The sequence below is a fragment of the Hippocampus bargibanti genome, linkage group LG09 (assembly GCF_051943395.1).
Source record: "Hippocampus bargibanti isolate YZ-2025 linkage group LG09, ASM5194339v1, whole genome shotgun sequence".
NCBI lineage: Eukaryota > Metazoa > Chordata > Actinopteri > Syngnathiformes > Syngnathidae > Hippocampus > Hippocampus bargibanti.
The window spans coordinates 23,033,560-23,056,158 of record NC_142742.1 but is presented as its reverse complement, the minus strand read 5'-3'; the positions used below and the strand labels follow the sequence as shown (position 1 = coordinate 23,056,158).

The 22,599-nt window shown below is 45.4% G+C and overlaps 1 protein-coding gene across 2 annotated transcripts in view; it reads right to left on the bottom strand.

Moving 5' to 3' along the window:
- dicer1 (dicer 1, ribonuclease III) overlaps positions 1-22,599 on the bottom strand; it is a 141,695-nt gene that overhangs the window by 3,737 nt on the left and 115,359 nt on the right. For both annotated transcript variants that reach the window (XM_089005186.1, XM_089005187.1), the window contains 3 exons: positions 16,234-16,502; positions 15,835-15,997; positions 1,378-1,453 (listed from right to left, as the gene is read on the bottom strand). In XM_089005186.1, coding sequence (XP_088861312.1) covers positions 1,378-1,453; positions 15,835-15,997; positions 16,234-16,502 — 508 coding nt within the window. The remainder of the gene's footprint in view (positions 1-1,377; positions 1,454-15,834; positions 15,998-16,233; positions 16,503-22,599) is intronic.

Genomic DNA, 22,599 nt, shown 5'->3' with positions numbered 1-22,599 from the left:
GTTTCACCGCCACCAAGAAGAAGTTTTCTTGAGAAGTCCAAGAAGAACCAAGAGACGATTATGTGTTTTCCTGCTAATTAGCGTAGCCAGGAAGTCAAATGTCCGCCGCCATCTTGAGGAACAGCGCGGGAAAAAAATGGAAGCTGTTCCCTTGGAGTCACACAGGCTCATGAGTCGCATGTTTCCCACCGCCGAAGATGCAGAAAACGGGAAGTCACGGAATGCGTTGATGCGGTGTCAGCCATCTTGGCGTGTTTGCATATTATCTAGCCACCCTACAGCTATTTCTGGTTCCAATTCTCAAATGATTGAGAACATTTTCATAAAAAAAGTTAAATCCTGTTCATTTTGGATCGTTCGTACAATAGCCTGCTTAGGCAACATTAGTAATGCTGATGAGGTGATACCGGAGGGAGTGGGGGAATCAGTCCAGTCGTTAGTCAGGAATGTAGGAACAATCGGTGGGGCTGCAGGGAGTGGTCCTCTGCTCCCCCCAACCTGAAAGTAGGGACCTATCATAGCAGTGTCCGGCGCCAAAATGACTGGACACTAGGGATATATATATATATATAGGGCCGATACTACCAGTAAGACTTTAGTTTAGCTGAAGAAGCATCTTGAATAAGAAGCGAAACGTCCGACACCTTCAAAAAAGTACAGATGACGGCTGAAGAAACCCTTTCATCGATGCACCACTACTGTACGACTGAGAGCTTACACAGACCTATGGACCGTTTGGCTGGATTTTTATCAATCACGAGGAACGGAATACCATTCATGTTAACGGCGAGTACTATCACAAAGTTATTTTAAATAATACATTCTGACATTTTGTTTAAAAGTGGCCGCGCGTAGGTGCGTGTTTGCGTGCGTGTTTCCATGTGTGTGTATGTGCGCGCGTGCGTGTGGCTCTCACTGAAAAACATTTCTAAATATTTTACCCTTAATCAAAAAGGTTTCCCGACCCCTGTTCTAGATTTATGTCGGTAATCCGAATACAAGCCAAATTCATCACACTTTACATGTATGTCGATAAGTGCGACTCATGATTACTCTTGTGGAGTAAGATGTTTTTGTACAGCAACAAAAACTATTAACAGGAAACACCATCACTCGTAAAGCTTCAGTGTTTCGACCCACGCAACAGAAGGGTGAAATGACTTTCGATACAACAGAGAGAGTTTGAAGACAATTGGACACATTTAACAAGGAGTTAAAATCGAATTACCATAAAAGGTCAATCAGCATGATTCCAAAGTACAATAAAATAGGTGGAGAAAAAAAAACTTGTGTTTTAAATGCTTTTTAATTCTATTCACTTATTCTTGCCATGTTGATTTCAAGTTATAGACAGTAGCTTTAAAAATGTGTCAATACCTGAACTTGGCAGTTTCTGGTTCCATTTCAAGCAACTCCCTGACAGGAGAACGGGGCACATTTGCAGAAAATTTCTCTGCAGGATGAGGAAAAAAAAAATCATTAATGCATGCCAAATTTACAGTCTCGGAAATGAATTTTGGATCATGACTTCCAGTGACTTTGGGTATTGCAGCCAAACCTTGGTTCTCAAACTTAAATCACATCTTGCCCTCAAAGCATCAAATATTAGGGCAAGGTTTGACTTCAAAATATATATCAAGATGGCGCCGACGCTGGTATCCATAGTATTGTTCCTGTTTTTGTCATTTTCATTTGTTTCTGGTGACCAGACGCGGCTTAGTTACACGAGGGAAGAGTTGCTTAGCATTGGAGGATCCACTCTTGGCCTCTTTTCACCAGCATAACAAAAACCGCAAGGTTTTTTGCGGCTAATCACAAGCGGCGCGGCAGCTCCAGAGTTGGACATTCTGACGAAGGCGGAACTATACGACGAAACATGTCAGGTAATTGAACACCTAAAAAACACTGTAAGAAAAGACTCTGTTGTAAATTAGACATCAAGTAGACAGGATAACTTTAACACAACTATTACGCAACATTGTGGTCTGTTGCGAGAACAGGAAGAGGTGGAGGAGAAACTAGAGATGAGGAGGTATGCCCTGGAAAGGAGAGGAATGAAGATCAGTTGCAACAAGACGGAATATGTGTGAATGAGAGGGATACAAGTGCAAGAGTGATGCGAGAGGGAGAAGAGATAAAGAAGGTGGAGGATTTTAAGTACTTGGGGTCAACTGTCCAGAGCAATGGAGAGTGTTGAAAAGAGGTGAAGAAGCGTGTCCAGGTAGGCTGGAACGGCTGGAGAAAAAAGACAGGCATGATGTCTAATAGAAGGGTTTCAACTAGGAAGAAAGGAAAGGTGTCTATGAAAAGGTGGTAAGACCAGCCATGATGTTTGGACTGGAGACAGTGCCACTGAAGAAAAGACAGGAATCAGAGCTGGAGGTAGCAGAGCTGAAGATGTTGAGGTTTTCTGTGGGAGTGACCAGGTTGGATAGGATCAGGAATGAGTATGTCAAACGGACAACTCATATTATTCCTTTTCTCTTCCTTTCATAATTTTGCTGCTGTGAAATATAAATTTCTCCACTGCGGGACGAATAAAGATACATCCAATACATATTATAGGCTTTCGAGAGAAAGTCAGAGAGGCCAGACTGAGATGGTTTGGACATTTCCAGAGGAGAGAGAGTCACTTTATTGGGAGAAGGATGTTCAGCCTTGAACTGCCAGGCAGGAGACCGAGACAACAAAGAAGAACAAAGGTGGTTTATGGATGTGAAGAGGATATGAAGGTAGCTGGTGTCACAGAAGGAGATGCACAAAACCAAGTTACATGGAGGACACTGATTCGCTGTGGCGCCCCATGATGGGAAAAGCCGAAAGGAAAAGAAGAACAGCAGTTGGATGAAACAAATTTTCACTACCCTTTTTTGTTTCGTAAAAACCGAAAACATGTTTCCTGCTTGTTTTTTTACAGTTTTACTCCTGTTCTCTCGCATATTGCAACTATCTGTCAATGTCACTCGATGTAAATACTGCAATGAACCGTGGGTAAATTAATATTCGATTATCTCTTTCAGCAGTTTCCGGCGGATCACGCGAAAGTTTAAACTTCTGAAGGAAAACAAATAGATTTCAATTGCTGTTTAACTAAATGTGTTTCTTTAGCTATTTTAGCAGAGGTACGTAATTTGTGGCGCACATCATTTATCAATATGCTGCAATCGTAATAGATGTGCGCCAGTGCAGGCGCCGTGTGATTACAAAGCCAGGGGCTGTCAAAAACCATTCACACATGTGATCCCATTGTTTACAGTCGAGGCCATCTGCTAGCATGTTGAGCAAACAGCGGGCGATCGGTTGCCAAACCAGACTTCTCCGGCAAGCTGAAAAGGAGGAAACAGGGCTGTCGGGCCGGGAAGGAGATAGCCTCTTGCAGAAGGAGGAGAGGATACCGGCATGTCCACCCATTCGTCATTATGGGGAATGTAAGATCGCTCCCGAACAAGATAGATGAGCGAGCGGCACTAACACAACATGAGACGGAGTACCACAAGGCTAATTTGCTGCTACACACTGAGTCAAGGCTAGCAGTGACAATTCCAGACACACAAGCTGAATTAGAAGGCTTTAAACTCGAAATGCAGGGAGTGGTAAGAGGAAAGGACAACAAATGCTGCAATTCTGGGCACATGACGATCAAAGAGGACCTCTACATTAGGGATATTGAGTTGCTAGCCATTAGCCTGAGGCTGCATTACCTTGTACGTTAATTCTTACATTTCATAGCTGTGATGGCGTAAATTCCCCCAACGGTAAATGACATCGAAGTGATGCCCTGATGATGTCGTGAACAGGCTGCAAACTCAGTCCCCCAACACTCTGCTCATCATCTTTGGGGACTTCAATCATGTCTCCCTGCAGTCCTCCCTCCCAACATTCATACAATATCAACCTGTGAAACCAGAGAAAATAATATGATCTTGGACTTGTTTTATGCCAATGCTAAAATGGCATATAAACCCTCCCCTGTCTCCCTCTTGGAAGAGCAGACAACAACATGGTGTATCTCCAGCCTGTGTATTAACCCTTGGTTCACAGGCAACCAGCTGTGACCGGCATCGTCAAAAGATGATAGACAGAAGACACATAGACAGAAGAGGCTCTGCGGGACTGCTTTGAGTCATCCAGGTGGGAGATCTTTATTGAGGCTCATGAGGAGGACATCGATTCACACACCGACACCATCACGGATTACATAATCTTTTGTGAGGGAAACATTGTACCCACCAGGACTGTGCAGGCTTTTCTCCAACAATAAAGAGAAAGATCCGAAGGGTGAAAAAGGCATTCATGATGAAAATGGAGGAGCAGTTGCAAATCAGCAATGTCACTGATGTCTGGAAGGACATGAAAACCATCTGAGCTCACAGAAGCCTAGTTACACTGAATGAGAACGACAATGACTGGGCAGATGAACTAAACCGCTTCTTCAATCGGTTTGACCAGATGCCGATCGCCCCCTCTCCACCACCAACCCCACTTGTATCTGCATCCGCACCCACTCTCACTGTGAACCTTCCTGCCTACTCTCACAACCAGCTTCCAGCAAAAAACAGACTGCCCTTTCAACCGACACCACAACCTCAACCGCCACACTGTCTCCAGGTTCCTGCCTGTCTGTCACAACCGCACAGGTGAGGAACCAACTGAGGAGGATGAAACTGAGGAAGGCAGCAGGTCCGCACAACGTCTCCTCAGGACCTGCTCTGAGCAGCTGTGTGTGATATTCCACCACATGTTCAACCTGAGCCTGAAGCTGGCAGAGTTCCACAGATGTGGAAAATGTCATATCAAGATGGCGCCCCCCTGTGTGGCTGCCTCCACAGCAGCTCTTTCCTTTTCTTTTCTACTTTTTCATGTATTTACTTTTCGGTTTGTGCTTTGTTTACTTTCGTTCCCTAAATCTACGGGGAGGATATGGACATCTTCACTTTTGCTCATCACCGTTACTTTTTACTTTTTCATCGCTCCTGTTAACGGAGAAACCACTCGCACTCTGAATCCCATTGTGTACAGTCGAGACCAGCAACTAGCATGGCGAGCTAATAGCGGACTAGCAGCCGCCGCACCGGGAGTCCCCGAAGAGCTCAGGAGGAGAAAACGAGAATGTCGGGCCGGGAAAGATCGCAACAAAAGAACGAGAAAATACCAACACGTTCTCCCGTCCGCCATCATGGGGAATGTAAGATCGCTCCTGAATAAAAGGGACGAGCTGGCGGCGCTAACGCGGCACCAGAGGGAGCACCGGGAAGCCAGCTTGCTACTCGTCACGGAGACATGGCAATCGGCAATCACTCCGGACACTCACGCTGAGTTGGAGGGCTTACAACTCGTACGAGCGGACAGAAATGCAGGCAGTGGTAAGCAGACAGGAGGGGGGATTGATGTGTTTGTGAATGACAAATGGGGCAACCCTGGGCACATCACGGTCAAGGAAAAACTGCACTCGCGACATTGAGCTGCTAGCCGTTAGCCTCCGGCCGCATTACCTGCCGCGGGAATTTTCATACGTCATAGCCGTGACGGCGTACATTCCCCAAACGGCGCCGCTGAACCCCCCCCCCCCCATCCCTCCCGGAAGAGCAGACCACAATATGGTATATCTCCAGCCTGTGTACAAACCCCTTGTCCAGAGGCAACCAGCTGTGACCCGCATGGTCAGAAGATGGTCCACAGAAGCTGAAGAAGCTCTGGGGGACTGTTTTGATTCAATCGGGTGAGAGCTCTCCACTGAGATTCATGGGGAGGACATTGATTCACTCACACACACCATCACAGACTACATTAACTTTTGGGAACAAAACACCGTACCCACCAGGACTGTGTGGTGTTTTTCTAACTACAAACCATGGATTAATCCCGGCATAAAAGCCCCCCTGAAGGAAAAGAAAAGGGCTTTTGTGTCGGGCAACAGAGAGGAACTGAAGGCCTGCAGATCAGACTGAGGAGGAAGATCAGAGAGGGGAAGAAGGCCTACAGGATGAAAATGGTGGCAGCTGCAAGCCAGCAATATCGCTGGTGTCTAGAAGGGCCTGAAAAATATCTCAGGCCACAAAAGCCCAGTGACATTGAACGAAAAAGACAAGGACTGGGCATATGAACTCAACCGCTTTTATCAATCAGTTGGACAAGACGCCTGTCGCTCCCGGTCCACCGTCAACTTCACCTGTAGCTGCACCTGCACCAACTCTCACTGTGGCCTTACCCTCCCTGCCCCTTCTAAAGACCAGCTTCCCGCAACCGACAACTGCCCTCCCAACTGTTGCCACACCCTCAGCCGCCACTCTGCCTCCCGGTTCCTACCTGTCTGTCACAACTGTGCAGGTGAGGAACCAACTGAGGAGGATGGAAGTGAGGAAGGCAGCAGGTCCGGATGACATCAGTTCCCGACTCCTTAAGACCTGCTCCGACCAGCTGTGTGTCATTGTCCAGCAATTGTTCAACCTGAGCCTGAAGCTGGGCAGGGTTCCACTGCTGTTGAAAACGTCATGTCTGGTCCCAGTGCCCAAGATTGCAAACTCAAAGGAGCTCAACAGCTACAGACCGGTGGCACTGACATCTCACCTGATGAAGACGCTGGAGAGACTCGTCCTCGCCCACCTGCAACCGCTGGCAAGCTCATCGCTGGACCCGCTACAGTTTGCCTACCACCCCAGCATCGGTGTGGAGGATGCCATCATCTACCTCCTCCACTTGGCGTTGCTGCACCTGGAGAATGCTGGGAGCACGGTGAGGATCACGTTCTTCGATCTCTCCAGTGTCTTCAACACCTTCCAGCCAAATCTAATGGGGGACAAGCTGCGGCATGCCGGATCGACCACCACCTCACATTCTGGATTACAGATTACCTCACAAACAGGCCACAATATGTAGCTCCTTCAGCCAGACTATTACACACGCGCTGCAAGAAGGAGAGGTACCGCCGCTCGTTCCTACCGACTGCTGTCAGGCTTTGCAATTCTCAATGATCACATGTGAAAAAAAACACACAAACCTGGACACTTGTAAATATGGGTTGATGCAATATATTCGGCAAATTGGTGTTTTCATGTTTATCATGTTTGTTAAAGTAATTATAAGTGCCTTGCATGCTGGGTCCGAGAGGACAGTAATTTCATATGTGCTGTATGTCATACATATTAGCATATTTTACAATAAAACTGACTTTGACTTTGATATATCAATATGCCTTTCTTGATACTTGCACTATGTACAGTTTTTTTTATGAAACGGTTTTGCACATTTACATTTGCACAGTATACAGTTGACATTTTTATTTGGTTATGCTTAGAATACAGTAATGTCTCGTTATATCGATATCGGTTATATTGATAATACTGCTTATTACGATACTATTTTCATTTCCCATGCACATTTTTAGTCTTTTTATGCACAATTAGTTCCATTTAGTAAAATTCATGGTTATTACGATAATCCGGTTACTACGGTGCTCCTTTTCATCTCCCGCCGGCCATTTTGCTGTTTATATCGATACACGCCATCGGTCGCGCCATTGGTCGACTTGGTCACGTGTCTTGGTTACGTGACCAGCTCCCGCAAGCAGACGCCATTTTCATTTTCAGACGGCAGCTCGTGTGTATCAGACGGCAGCTCGTGTGTCTTCAACAATGGCGAAACGAAAGAATTGTGATCTCAGAACGAAGCACAGGGCAATCGTGGCTGTTGAGGAGAATCCAACACGGAGCAAATCCTTTATTGCAAAGGAATTCGACGTGCCGCAAAATACTTTATCAACATGGTTGAAGAGTAAGGATAAAATAAAGACGTTTGTTTCTTGACTGACATCAGAAAAAGGTTTTATAGCATCTACAATACCCAAAACACGCAGTATGATAAATGCAAAACACCAATAAAAATTACTTCACGTCACGCCAAGACGTCCTGCATTGCTGGAGAATCCAAACAATGGCTTCAGATTCGGAGAATATGCTTTCTTTTTACACATCCATACATGGATATGATTCAAATACAGAAGAGAAAGAGTAAAGCATACATGTTTGCAATCGATTAAAGATTTACTGTACTGTATACTGTATCCTATGGAGTCTGGGTGCCCTCTACTGGCGGCTTTCGGATGCAACACGGTTCTCAGACAAAACATGCATACATAATGTACAGTAAGATGTAAGCGTTGCAGTTTCCCTGTTGCAGTGTTACTGTATGTACATGCCCACTACTCTATATGGATCCAATCGTTTTTGCAACAACGTTTAGTTTTCATTCCATACTGTATTAAAGATCCCCCAGTCACGTAAGCAGCTTCCGTGTTTATCCTGTCGACGTAAGCACAATAAAAAAACTAGCGATTGGCCGAGACTGTTGATATCTCACAGCTTTCATTACTACTGGTCGGTCTTTTTAATAACAAAACGTAGCCATTATCACATCCAGATACAAACAAGAGCTGTTGTTACGTCACAGCTGCGCGCCGGCATTCTATTCAGGCACTCTTTCGAACCCTGTTGTCGGGTCCTCCCAAGCCCCTGTCACGTAACCAGCTTCCGTGTTTATCCTGTCGACGCGAGCACATAAAAAAAAAACTAGCAGCATAGCTTATATACAGTACTGTTGTTTGATACCAATTAAACCATGGATTTAATAGAAGAATTGTGATATCCGAACAACGTACAAGGCAATCGTGGCTGTGGAGGACTATCTAACAAGAAAATCCTTCATCGCGAAAGAGTTTGACGTGCGGCATCAACGTAAGTTATGTAAACGTTGCAGTTTTGGTTTTTCATCCATGTACAGTATTTAATTGTGTTGCATCCAGATATCTTTATTGCTTGCAACAATCACTGTTTTTCATATGATTGTAAATGCTGGCGTTCATGGCTTTGTGTGAATAGAACTTGAGGATTTAGCATTGGTTGGTTGCATTTTTGAAAGGAAATAGTAATTAAAAAAGTGTAAAGACATTTTTATTTTATGCACAACTTTATTTTTCACTTCACTATACTGTACAAAAAAACATGTTAGATACGCAATCCATGAACCCAATGATAAAATTACATGCCATACCAAAGATCCCCCATTTACGTATTTCCCCCCCTTTAATGCAGTTTGGCGCAGGATCGGATATATCGATAGTACGGTTATATCGACATTTTTTCCGACTCCCGAGAATATCGATATAACGAGACTTTACTGTATCTTGTTTTCTATCCTTTCACCGCCCCACCCCATCCCCTTTCAAATTGCTGCTGTGGACTGCAAATTTCCCCATTGTGGGGCGAATAAAGGTTTTCTGATTCTGATGCCTTGTGTTTTTTTAAACTTTCTGTTACTTCCGGGTTGAGTGAACGTTGGCGTGTGTGGCTGCCGCTGCTCACACGCAGAGACCAATATCCTGTGACTTTAAAGTGTCCTTGAGAGTTTTGAAAGGCGCTTATAAATGGAATGTATTATTATTATTACTATTATTACTATTATTGTAATTATTAATGTAGCCACAAGGGGGCACAAGCCAGTGTCTTGTTGTGCCAGTCCCAAGCCCGGATAAATACAGAGGGTTGTGTCAGGAAGGGCATCCGACGTAAACATTTTTGCCAAAACAAATATGCGAATCAAACCTCTGAATCCCATAACGGCCGCCATTGGGACTGTTGACCTTCAGGGTGCCAGTGGAAAATTGACTACTTTTGGTCGAAGAAGGAGAGGAGGGATGTGTGCCCGGAGGAAAAGAGAGAAATGGAACGTCAAGAGTATAGAACTAAGAGTAGGAACTTTGAATGTAGGAACAATGACAGGTAAAGGTAGAGAGCTGATTGACATGATGCAGAGAAGGTAGACATACTGTGTGTCCAGGAGACCAGGTGGAAAGGGAGCAAGGCTAGAAGCTTAGGGTCAGGGTTTAAGTTGTTCTATCATGGTGAAGACAGAAAGAGAAATGGAGTTGGGGTTATCTTAAAAGAGGAGTTTGTTAGGAATGTATTAGAAGTAAAAAGAGTAGCAGATAGAATGATGAGTCTGAAGCTAGAAATTGAAGGTGTGATGTTCAATGTTTTTTGTGGGTATGCCCCCCAAGTAGGATGTGAGCTGGCGGAGAAGGAGAAATTTTGGTTGGACTTTGATGAAGTCATACAGAAAATCCCGAGAAGTGAGAGGGTTGTAATTGGTGGAGACTTCAATGGACATGTTGGGGCAGGAAACAAAGATGATGAGGAGGTGATGGGCAGGTTTGGACTCTAGATGAGGAACGCTGAATGACAGATGGTGGTTGACTTTGCTAAGAGAATGGAAATGGCTATTGTGAATACTTTCTTTCAGATGTGACAGGAACATCGGGTGACCTATAAGAGTGGAGGCAGAAGTAAGTACACAGGTAGACTACATTTTGTGTCAACGGCGCCATCTAAAGGAAATCAGTGACTGCAAAGTATTGGTTGGTGAGAGTGTAGCCAGACAGCATAGGTTGGTGGTGTGTAGGATGACGCTGGCAGTGAGGAAGATAAAGAAACCAAAGGCTGAAGTGGGGACAGAATGGTGGAAGTTGAAAAAGGAAGAGTGTTGCATGACATTTCGGAAGGAGGTAAGACAAGGACTGGGTGGGCAAGAGGTCCTTCTAGATGACTGGCAAACTACAGTGAACATAATCAGAGACACAGGTCGGAAAGTACTTGGTGTATCGAGTGGAAGAAAGGTAGATAAGGAGACTTGGTGGTGGAATGGGGAGGTGCAGGAGTGTGTACAGAGAAAGAGGTTAGCAAAGACGAAGTGCGTCACTGAGAGGACGGACGAGAGTAGATAGCAGTACAAGGAGATGCAGCGCACGGTTAAAGTAAAGGTGGCAAAGGCCAAGCAAGAGGCCTATGATGACTTGTATGCTCAACTGGACAGCAAGGAAGGCGAGACTGAGCTTTACAGGCTGGCGAGACAGAGAGACAAAGATGGTAAGGACCTGCAGCAGGTTCGGGTGAGTAAGGATAGAGATGGCAATGTATTAACAGGTGCCAGTAGTGTGATGGCAAGATAGAAAGAGTACTTTGAAGAATTGATGAATGAGGAAAATGAGAAGGAACAAAGAGTAGAAGACGTGACTGTTGTGGACCAAGACGTAGCAAGCATTAGCAAGGATGAAGTGAGGAGGGCGCTGAAGAGGATGAAGGGGGGAAAGGCACTCGGGCCTGATGATTTACCAATCGAGGTATGGAAGTGTCTTGGAGAGGTGGCGGTGGTGTTCCTGACTGGGTTATTCAACAAGATCTTAGATGGTGAACAGATGCCTGAAGAATGGAGACGAATTGTACTCGTGCCCATTTTTAAGAACAAAGGAGATGTGCAGAGTTGTACTAACTACAGAGGAATAAAGTTGATGAGCCATACAATGATACTCTGGGAAAGAGTAGTTGAAGCTAGAGTAAGAGCAGAAGTGAACATTTGTGAGCCGCAGTATGGCTTCATGCCAAAAAGAGTATGACAGATACAGTGTTTACTTACTACTTTAAGAATGCTGATAGAGAAGTACAGAGAAGGTTAGAAATAATTGCATTGTGTCTTTGTAGATCCGGAGAAAGCGTACGACAGGGTGCCCAGAGAAGAGCTGTGGTATTGCATGAGGAAGTCTGGAGTGACAGAAAAAGTATGTCAGAGCGGTGCAAGACATGTATCATGACTATAAGACAGTTGTGAGGTGTGCAGGCGGTGTGACGGAGGAATTCAAGGTGGGACTCCACCAGGGGCCAGCTCTCAGCCCCTTCTTATTTGCTATGGTGATGGACAGGCTGACAGACGATGTTAGACAAGAATCTCCTTGGACCATGATGTTTGCAGATGACATTATGATCTGTAGTGAGAACGGCGAACAGGTGGCGGAGAAACTAGAGATGTGGAGATACGCCCTGGAAAGGAGAGGAATGAAGATCAGTCGCAGCAAGACAGAATATATGTGTGTGAATGAGAGGAATCCAAGTGCAAGAGTGATGCTACAGGGAGAAGAGATAAAGAAGGTGGAGGATTTTAAGTACTCGGGGTCAACTATCCAGAGCAATGGAGAGTGTGGAGAGGAGGTGAAGAAGCGTGTCCAGGCAGGCTGGAGCGGCTGGAGAAAAATGTCAGGTGTGATGTGTGATAGAATGGTTTCAGCTAGGATGAAAGGAAAAGTGTATAAAATGGTGGTGAGACCAGCCTTGATGTTTGGACTGGAGACAGTGCCACTGAAGAAAAGACAGGAATCAGAGCTGGAGGTAGCAGAGCTGAAGATGTTGAGGTTTTCTTTGGGAGTGACAACGTTGGATAGGATCAGGAATGAGTACATTAGAGGGACAATTCATATTAGAGGCTTTGGAGAGAAAGTCAGAGAGGCCAGACTGAGATGGTTTGGACATGTCCAGAGGAGAGAGACCGACTATATCAGGAGAAGGATGCTGAGCCTTGAACTGCCAGGCAGGAGACCAAGAGTAAGACCGAAGAGGAGGTTTATGGATGTGGTCAAAGAAGACATGAAGGTAGCTGGTGTGAGAGAAGAGGATGCACAAAACCAGGATAGATGGAGGACATTAATTCGCTGTGGCGACCCCTGAAGGGAAAAGCCGAAAGGAAAAGAAGAGTATTATTATTATTATTATTATTATTATTATTACAACACCTTCAAAGGCACTGTGGTCGTTTCAGCAATCCAGTCCCAACCCAGGACAGAAAAGCCTTGAGCGCCTGGTCAGGAGGGCCAGTACTGTCATAGGCTGCTCCCGGGACAGTCTGGAGAAGGTGGGCAACAGAAGAACACTACCTAAACTAAAAGCTTAATACCTCCTAAGGCACCATGCTCGTTTCAGCCATCCAGTCCAGAACCCAGGACAGAAAAAGCCAGGAGCGCCTGGTCAGGAGGGCCAGTACTGTCATGGGCTGCACTGGAGACTCTGGAGAAGGTGGGCAACAGAAGAACACTAACTAAACTAAAAGCATCCCCTTCAGCTAACTCTGACAGGACTAGGTCACTCCTTCAGCCAGAGACTGTTTCACCTGTGCTACAAGAAGAGCTACCACCCGGTCATTCCGACCGACTGCTGTCATTCTTCTCAATAATCACATGTGAAAAACCTGGACTACTTCTTTTCCTTTCGGCTTTAGGAGTCGCCATAGCAAATCAGTGTCTTCCATCTCACCCTGTTTTGTGCATCCACTTCTCTCACATCAGCTCCCTTCATGGCCTCTCTTACTTTCGCTTCACAACCTCTAATATGAGTCATCCCTTGGATACACTCATTCCTGATCCTATACCACCTGGTCACCCCCAAAGAAAACCTCAACATCTACATCTCTGCTACCTCCAGCATGCCCTGCACCGCTCTGACATACCTCTCTGTCACTCCACACTTCCTCATGCAATATTAGTTTTTCTCTGAGCACCCTGTAATACGCTTTCTCCAGATCTACAAAGACACAATGCAGTTCTCTCTGACATTCTCTGTACTTCTCTATCAGCATTCTTAAAGCAAACACTGCAGAGACCAGGGCAACTCTGAAAAGTTGCCTGCCCAGCCATAAAGTTGCCTGCCCCATTTTTCACAACTTGAAACACAATAAGACGAGTAATCGCAAACAAACTCATTGTTGCAAAGTATTAAGGATTGATAATCAGAATATATAACAGAGCAACACTTTAAAATGTACCTACCACAAATGCTCCCTTGCTTAATTTATCATAAATAATCCTTGCTGATGATTTTGCTCCAGTTGCTGTTTGTCCAAACACTGTTCGGCATGTTGCACAATGCAATGTTTGCGTTGCGTCGTCTGCGACAAGCCACGTGAAATCCTCTTTGCACGATGCTTTTAATGTACGTTTACGTTTTTTAGCGTCATAAATTGTGTTAGCTTCTTTTGAATCTTTCTTCTGGGGTTCAGGTTTTGGCTTGATTTCTAACCACTTATCCATTTTTCTTGTGTTCTCTGTGCGTCTACCCGGAAGCACGAAGTTATTCGATCCAGGCAGGCTGCCGAGTATGCAAATTGCCAAACGAACCGAAATTCTGAAATTTCCAATCCGAAGGAAGATTTCGAAATCGTAATAAAGCACAATAAAAAATGATGTATTTTAGATTATACCCGGGAGAGGCCACGCCATGTATCTATGGCTTGCCAAAAATACATAAAGAAGGGTTCCCCCTCAGACCCATTGTTTGTAGCATTGACTCCTCTACATACAATGTAGCCAAATATTTAAAAACTATCTCAGCTCCGTTCGTTGGTAACACAGAATATCACGTAGAGAACACCACAGGGTTTGTAGAGAGGATCAAAGACCTCATATTGGAACCTGAGGAAACTTTGGCATCATACGACGTGACTTCTCTCTTTACATCTGTCCCAACCACAGCAGCAGTCTCAGTGGTGAGGACGAGACTGCTGGCGGACGTTTCTCTGCATGAAAGAACCAAACTTAAAGCGGATCACATCTGCAAATTATTGGAAATCTGCCTTAATACTACGTATTTTCGATTTCGGGAGAAATTTTATAAACAAATTCATGGTTGTGCTATGGGCTCATTTGCACCTAAAAGCTAGCAACCATTCATTTGACAACAATGAGGTTAAAATCTTAGCGAAAGAACATAGATTGTTTGAAAGGGGGGTAAAAGAAGCAATTCTTATAAAACAACAAAATCCTTCATTAAACCGGTCTGGTGGGGTGAGGTTCAATTTGGATCGTTCATACAATAGCCTGCTTAGGCAAAACAGGTTAGGCAACATTCGTAATGCTGATGAGGTGATACAGGTGGGAGTGGGGGAAATGGGCCAGTCGTTAGTCAGGAATGTAGTAACAATCAGTGGGGCCACAGGGTGGGGTCCTCTGCTCCCCCAACCTGAGAGTAGGGACCTATCATAGCTGTTTCCGGCGCCGCCATGGCTGGACATTAGGGATATATAAATAGGGCCGATACGACCAGTCAGACTTTAGTTCGCTGACGAAGCCTCTTAGATAGGAGGCGAAACGTCCGAAACCTTCAAATTTGTACAGATGACGGCTGAAGAAACCTTCTCATCGATGGACCACTCCTGTACGACTGAGAGCTTACACAGACGTTTGTATGCAATTGTATTGTGCATTGTGTATGCATTGTATGCTGTGTATGTGTTTGTTTCACCTTGGCAGACTTTTACTCTTGGTTTTTCTTTTGATACTTTGTATTTTTCTGTTCAAATGATTTTAACATTTTAGATTTTGGTCCTGTTGACTTTATTATAATACAATTTCTCAAATACAATCTGCTGCTCCCACCTGCCTGATTTTTGGGATCCACAACTGCCATCACCACCTTGCAAACCGTGACAGTATATATATCCCTAATGTCCAGAGGTGGTGTTGCCCGACCTCTGCTCTGATAGGTCCCTGCTCTAAGGTTGGGGGGAGCAGAGGACTATTTCCTGAGGCTAATCTGATTACTTCTTTTTTCCTGACTGATTATGTCTAAGAAAGGCCCCGATTGCCTCATTGGCCCTGGTATCACCTCATCAGCATGACTAAGCCTATGTGGTATCGATCTAAGAACTCTGTTGTAAGCACGATTCAAATTGAACCTCACACCAACAAGCGATACAGTGAAGGGTTTTGCTGATTTATTAAAATAGCTTATTTTACTCCCCTTTCAAAGCATCTATTTTCTTTCACGAGTATTTAAAATTTACTGTCGTCAAATGAGTTTTGTCTAGCTTTTAGGCGCATATGACAGCAGATTGAGGCCCACGAGCATTATCCCTGCAATGTTGATAAAGTATTTTTTGAGCATCTGTTTAGTTTCCCCAAACTCAACAAATGCTAAAAAAATATCCACAATATCTAAAATGTTTAAATTCATGACTGTTCCTCACCGATCAGTGGCCTCATCATTGGATAATACACATGCCACACTGTCTCCAATGACATCCCGCTGTCCATGTAAATGGCACCGGCAAGCGACTCAAAGATATCACCCATAGCTTTGGGGACTTCAATGTCCTCCTCTTTCTCCTCATCTTCTTCAGAGCGTCGTAACTGCGGTGGGTTTGGGGGAACAAAATAACCATGTTACAGAAGAAAAGAGTGACCAAAAAAAGAGCATTAATTTGCCAAAGCCATTCTATAAGCTATTCTATAAACCATGATAATAACACATGTTCTTCAGGGTGCTACAATTACTGACACGCCAAAACTTTAATTTGGGGACAGTCAAATTCCCGTAGCTGCTATAAAATGTGAAAAAAAGTCTGACACGCCATAATAGCATTTACCTCAGAGTCCATGCCTTGCATCTCATTCTTTTCCAATTGAAACTGCACAAAATCATCAATAACGTGGAAAAGTTCAGGTGAGATAGCTTTGAAGTATTTATGGTAGTCATACTTCACAGCCAAAGAGGCAAAGATGGTGTTATTGACAAGTGCTGAGCGCAAGTCCGTCAGTACACCAGGCGAGTGCTGCCGTGGGTCTTCATAAAGGTGCTTTGTAATGAGGTAGTCAAGAATTGCATCGCCGAGGAACTCCAACCGTTGGTAACAATCTAAAAAGCAAAAGACAGCCATGTAAGAGTGAAGTAAATGCAGACATGTTCATTCCATTTTAAGTTGAACATACTCAACAGTGACACCTTGTCAATTTACCCAATGTTCTTTTCCTATTAATACCTGTTAAATGAAAAAAAAAAAAAAAAACAGAATTTGAGCCTCCTACGTCAAACAGTTTTTGAATAACAGGTAGTCAAAATTTTAGTGTGATGCCCAGTTTTAGGACACAAGTATTAGACACCAGATTTTGGACACATTTGGAGGCCTTTAAAGAGTTTGAATGTTTGTCTTTATTCATAAGCAGGTTCATTGTCAGATCTCCCAGGCAAGTGACACGCAGAGCTTGATCGTGGCGTGGAGTCGAGCAAATTTTTTGACAAACCTGTGCAAAATTGTGTGCACTCCAGTGCAAATGTTTTTTTGTCATTTTCACTCATATTGCAGAACCCAAAAAATATTGAGTTTTAAGACTGCTTAAACATTCAATACAGCGATAGAAACTTAGACACTCTACTTTCAACAGAAAAAAAAGTTCATTACTAGCATATTTGGTACTGGCGATATGGTAATTAGGTGGTTTCACCCAAAACACCTGATTTTCACCCAGAAGCTGAGAAAATGAGCTTGATTAATGACCATATTTTAAACTTCGAGTAACACCTCCAAAATTTTTGGACAGTTCTTTTTTCCTTTGGGATTTTCTCTTCAGGGGTCACCACAGCGAATCAGTGTCCTCCATCTAACCCAGTTTTGTGCTTCTTCTCACACACCAGCTACCTTCATGTCCTCTTTGACAACATCCCAAAACCACCTCTTAGCTCTTCCTTTCGGTCTCATACCTGGCAGTTCAAGGCTCAGCATCCTTCTTCCGATATTGTCACTCTCTCGCCTCTGTACATGCCCAAAACAACTCAGTCTGGCCTCTCTGACGTTCTCTCCAATGGCTCTAATATGAGTCGTCACTCTGATAGACTCCTGATTCGATCCAACCTGGTCACTCCCAAAGAAAACCTCAAAATCTTCAGCTCTGCTTCCTGTCTTTTCTTCAGTGGCACTATCTCCAGACCATGGCTGGTATATAGATAGGGGGTTGAATGATTTTGTCATATCGAGAAAACAGTCCGAGCATTTCCAGTATTTGAGTCGATGAGCCCAGAGTAGTATTGTGTTTTCGCGTGCGAGATCCTTGTAGTGGGAAAGTTGAGCTGTGTAAATGTCATTGTGAACAGTCAAACCAGTTTTCCTGTAGTCTTTCATGTTGGAGCGTTTTAGATTTGAACAGAGATGAGGCATGAACCGGGGGGGGGGGGGGGGGGGATTGGCCAGACCAAGATTTGTAAGGAGCGAGCGCATTAAGAGTGTTAGTGAGGTCGCATTGTAATGGGAAACCAATTCGTCAGGAATGGGTTGGAGTCCGGAATCAGGGTGGCAATCATTGCAGGGAGGGCGACAGTGTTGTCTTTAATATTTTGCTAAGTAATAATACAGGGTGGTTTGGAGAGAGCGAGTGTGATGGAACCGTTAAATGAAACGAGGAAATGGTTCGTTGTAGGAAGTTCATCAGCTGTACAATTGGAGGGGGTAAAACCAGAGCAACAAATCAGATCCAAGGTGTGTCCTTTAATGTATGTGGAGAACTCAGACAATTGATGGAAGCCAAAGCTGTCGGGTGGGGAGGTGAAGTCCATGGTTAGAAGAAGGGCAGAATTGTCCAGTGTATAATTATATTCGGTAACGGAGAGGAGAGATGGGTGAGGACAGCAGACAATTCTTTTAAAAAGTCACAATACGGCTTAGGGGCACGGTAAATAGTGGCAATGATTGTCGGAGAGGGCAGAAAATTTGACAGGCGAGGCATTCAAATGAGGAGGTTTCGGTGATGGAGAAAGGGAGGACTTTCTCGCAGTTCTCGCAGTAAAATATTGCAAGGCCACCTCCATGGCCGTAGATGAGGGGCTTGGAAAGATGAACAAACCTTGGGGGAGTCGAGTCGTTAAAGTAAAGTTGAATCGGAAAAGTCTCCAGAGGTTTGTCAGGTCTCATTGAGACAGAAAAAGTCAAATTCACGGTCGTTTAGGATGTCCTGGATTACACAGCCCTTTCAGGTAAGCGAGCGTATGTTGAGTAGGCCGAAGTTGACGCCGGTGATGTCGCCATTAGGAGGAACATTACCTGACTTAGCCACACGGTGGTCCACAGAACGGCTGTTTATTCTGTGTGGCCGGCGGAAGGATGACCACAACAAGGTGATAACCTTGGAGCCATCGAGGTGAAAGCCCCGACACTGAATGTACCTCCGGGAAGGACAAAAAGGGATTTCCGGGAGGTGGAGCATTGCCGGCGGCAAGCTCGAGGAGCAGATCTTGGGTAGCTCCACAGCAGTGGACAGTATTGGACTAGTCCTTCGACAGGTCAATGGAGGAGTGACATGATACTGCACAGCGGTATCGCCCAGATGTAGGCAGAAGCCGTGTTAACCCTCATCAGCGTGTACAGGTGGGCGGAGATGATATGCAGCCTCATCTGTGATCCAAACATATGATTGCAATCATGAGTCGATTGACAGCTAAAGCGGACTGGGATGGGATTGTAAAGTTATTTCGATGATTGTAGAGTTTGTCCAATGATAAGAGTAAACCGTAAAAAAGCTAAAAAATAATTGTGAGCGAGCAGCGGCAGCCAGTGAGTGTCATGTTCAGATTCGGCAGCAGGTGGCGGGTTTGTGCTTCCCATCTTATAACACGCCTGTATCCGTCTGCTATTTTGGGATCCAGCTACTTACTTCGCTCCCAAACGAAGTGAGACTTCTCTTCGCTTAGTTTGGACATGACAGCCAGACGCGCCAACGTACACTCAAAAAGGTCAAGCATGGTTGTTTTTAGCTTTTGAGAGAGAACCAAAGCCATTAAAAAACACACACAATGATAGACTAAAAAGTAATGATTTATCCCAGTGTGATATTTCATATATTTTCACGAATGTTCAGATACCGTGATGTATAAGGTGCACCGGAGTATAAAGCGCACCCCCAATGAATGATATATTTTCAAATGTTTTCATTATATAAGGCGCACCGGACTAAAAGGCAATGAATGAAAAAAGTCTTCCAAATATAATATATCCATACTGTATATAAAAGTTTTCCATATAGAAGGCACACCACATTTTAAGGCGCTGAAGTAGAGACTGGGGTTACGCACTACTTCTTCTACAAGGCGAAATGGAGTCTGCAGCGGCAGACAGTAGTTGCAAGACCTGTTGTGGCTCAATACTCAATATTAATTTACTTATAAGGCGCACCTGTGTATGAGGCGGAGGGTCATTTTTTTGAAGAAAATTAAGGCTTTTGGGTATACAGTGGGGCCTCGGTTTACGAACACATTGACTTACGAAAGTGAAATTTATGAAAATTAAACCTTGGCATAAGCACTACTTTTTGGGATACACATGGAGCGCAGCCCCACCACGGCTGGCAGAGTAATCTTCTGCGGAAGAACACACCCACACCCCCTTTCTCTGAATGCACACATCAATTGTCTTCAACGATTTTTTTTACGGATACTTTTGCTGTTATGGGACCGGAAAAGCCTCTCCATGAGTCGTCACCTTACCGTGGTGGAGAGGTTTGTGTGTCCCAATGATCCTAGGAGCTAGGTTGTCTGGGGCTATACGCCCCTGGTAGGGTCACCCATGGCAAACAGGTCCTGGGTGAGGGACCAGACAAAGTACGACTCAGAAGACCCCGTATGATGAGAAAGACAAAAGGATCTGGTTTTACCTTGCCCGGACGCGGGTCACCGGGGCCGCTCTCTGGAGCAAGGCCTGGAGATGGGGCTCGTTGGCGAGCGCCTGGTCGCCGGAGCTACACCCATGGGGCCTGGTCGTGCTCAGCCCGAAGAGGAAACGTGGGTCCCCCTTCTCAAGGACTCACCACCCATGCGAGGGGCCAGAGGGGTCGGGTGCATTGTGAGATGGGCAGCAGCCAAAGGCGGGGACCCTGACGGTCCGACCCTCGACTGCAGAAGCTAGCTCTTGGGACGTGGAATGTCACCTCTCTTACAGGGAAGGAGCCTGAGCTGGTGCACGAGGTCGAAAAGTTCCGACTAGACATAGTTGGGCTTGCCTCCACACACAGCCTGGGTTTCGGTACCAGCCCTCTCGAAAGGCGTTGGACTCTCTTCCACTCTGGAGTTGCCCACAGTGAGAAGCGTAGAGCAGGTGTCGGCGTACTTATTGCCCCCCAACTCGCCGCCTGTACGATGGGATTCACCCCGGTAGACGAAAGGGTTGCTTCCCTCCGCCTTCGGGTGGGGGGGATGGGTTATGACTGTTGTCTGTGCATATGCACCAAACAGCAGTTCAGTGTACCCATCATTTTTGGAGACCTTAGGGGGTGTGCTGGAGAGCGCTCCCCCTGGATACTCCCTTGTTCTGCTGGGCAATTTCAATGCTCATGTGGGAATTCGCCCAACCAGTCTATATGTGCTTTGTGGACTTGGAGAAAGCGTTTGACCGTGTCCCTCGTGGAGTTCTGTGGGGGGTGCTTCGGGAATATGGGGTACAGGAGGGCCTGATACAGGCCGTTCTGTCCCTATACGACCGATGTCAGAGTCTGGTTCGCATTGCCGGCAATAAGTCGGAATCGTTTCCAGTGAGGGTTGGGCTCCACCAAGGCTGCCCTTTGTCACCGATTCTGTTCATAACCTTTATGGACAGGATTTCTCGGTGCAGCCGAAGCGTTGAAGCCAGATGAGGTGGCTCGGGCATCTGATTAGGATGCCCCCGGGACGCCTCCCTCGTGAGGTGTTCCGAGCATGCCCCACTGGCAGGAGACCTCGGGGACGACCCAGCTGGCATGGGAACGCCTCGTGATCCGCCAGGACGAGCTACAAGTGGCTAGGGAGAGGGAAGTCTGGGCTGAAGGTGCTGCCCCCGCGACCCAACCCCGGATACGCGGCAGAAGATGGATGGATGGGACCGGAAAAGAACCCACCACAGGCTCGTGTTCAGCCGAAGAAGACACAAAACAAAATTACAGTCGAGGAGAAGAAGGAGATCATTGAGAAACACGAACGAGGTGTGCGTTTGTCTGATTTAGTGGCCCAGTACCGATATGCTAAGTCCACCATTGCTACCATCCTTTGCAACAAAGCTTTACACAAAGGCTGTATTTACTCGATGATTTCACATGACACCGAACTATCCCTTAGGGATTATTGGAAGGACCATTCCAATGTGTATCATTGTGTTCAGGCTTGGCATGATGTTACCCTTCGATCCTTGAATGCAGCATGGAAGAATTTGTGGCCCGCATACATCCTTGAGAGGGACTTTGATCCTCATGACTCTGTTGTTTTGGACGACATTGTTTCCATTGGACAGAACATGGGACTTGAAGTGGATGCAGATTACATTGAGGAGCTTGTTGCTGACCATAATGAGGTCCTTAATCCAGATGATTTTATTTGCCTTCAAGAGGACAAACAGAAGCAAGCCATTCAGTATTTGTCATTTGAGGGCGAGGAGGAGGAGATGGCTGCAGCATCAAGTGAGAGCATCAAGGCAATGTTGGCAAGCATCAAGGCAAAGTGGAATGATCAGAATCAGAATCAGAATACCTTTATTCGTCCCGCAATGGGGAAATTTGCAGTCCACAGCAGCAATTGAAGAGGGATGGGGTTGGGGTGGGAGTGAAAGGATAGAAAACAAGATATTCTAAGCATAACAAAATAAAAATGTCAACTGTATACTGTGCAAATGTAGATGTGCAAAAACCGTTCTATAAACAAGACTGTACATAGTGCAGAATCAAGAGATGCATTTAGATATATTGCAACAACCCATATTTACAAGTGTCCAGTTTTTTTTTTTTTTTCACATGTGATCATTGGGAATTGTGAAGCCTGACAGCAGTCGGTAGGAACGAGCGGCGGTACCTCTCCTTCTTGCAGCGCGGGTGTAATAGTCTCTGGCTAAAGGAGCTACCCAGAGCTGTCAGGATGGGCAGGAGGGGGTGGGAGGGGCTGTCCGTCATAGCTTTTAGTTTAGCTAGCGTCCGTCTGTTGCCCACCTCCTCAAGAGAGTCCAGCGAGC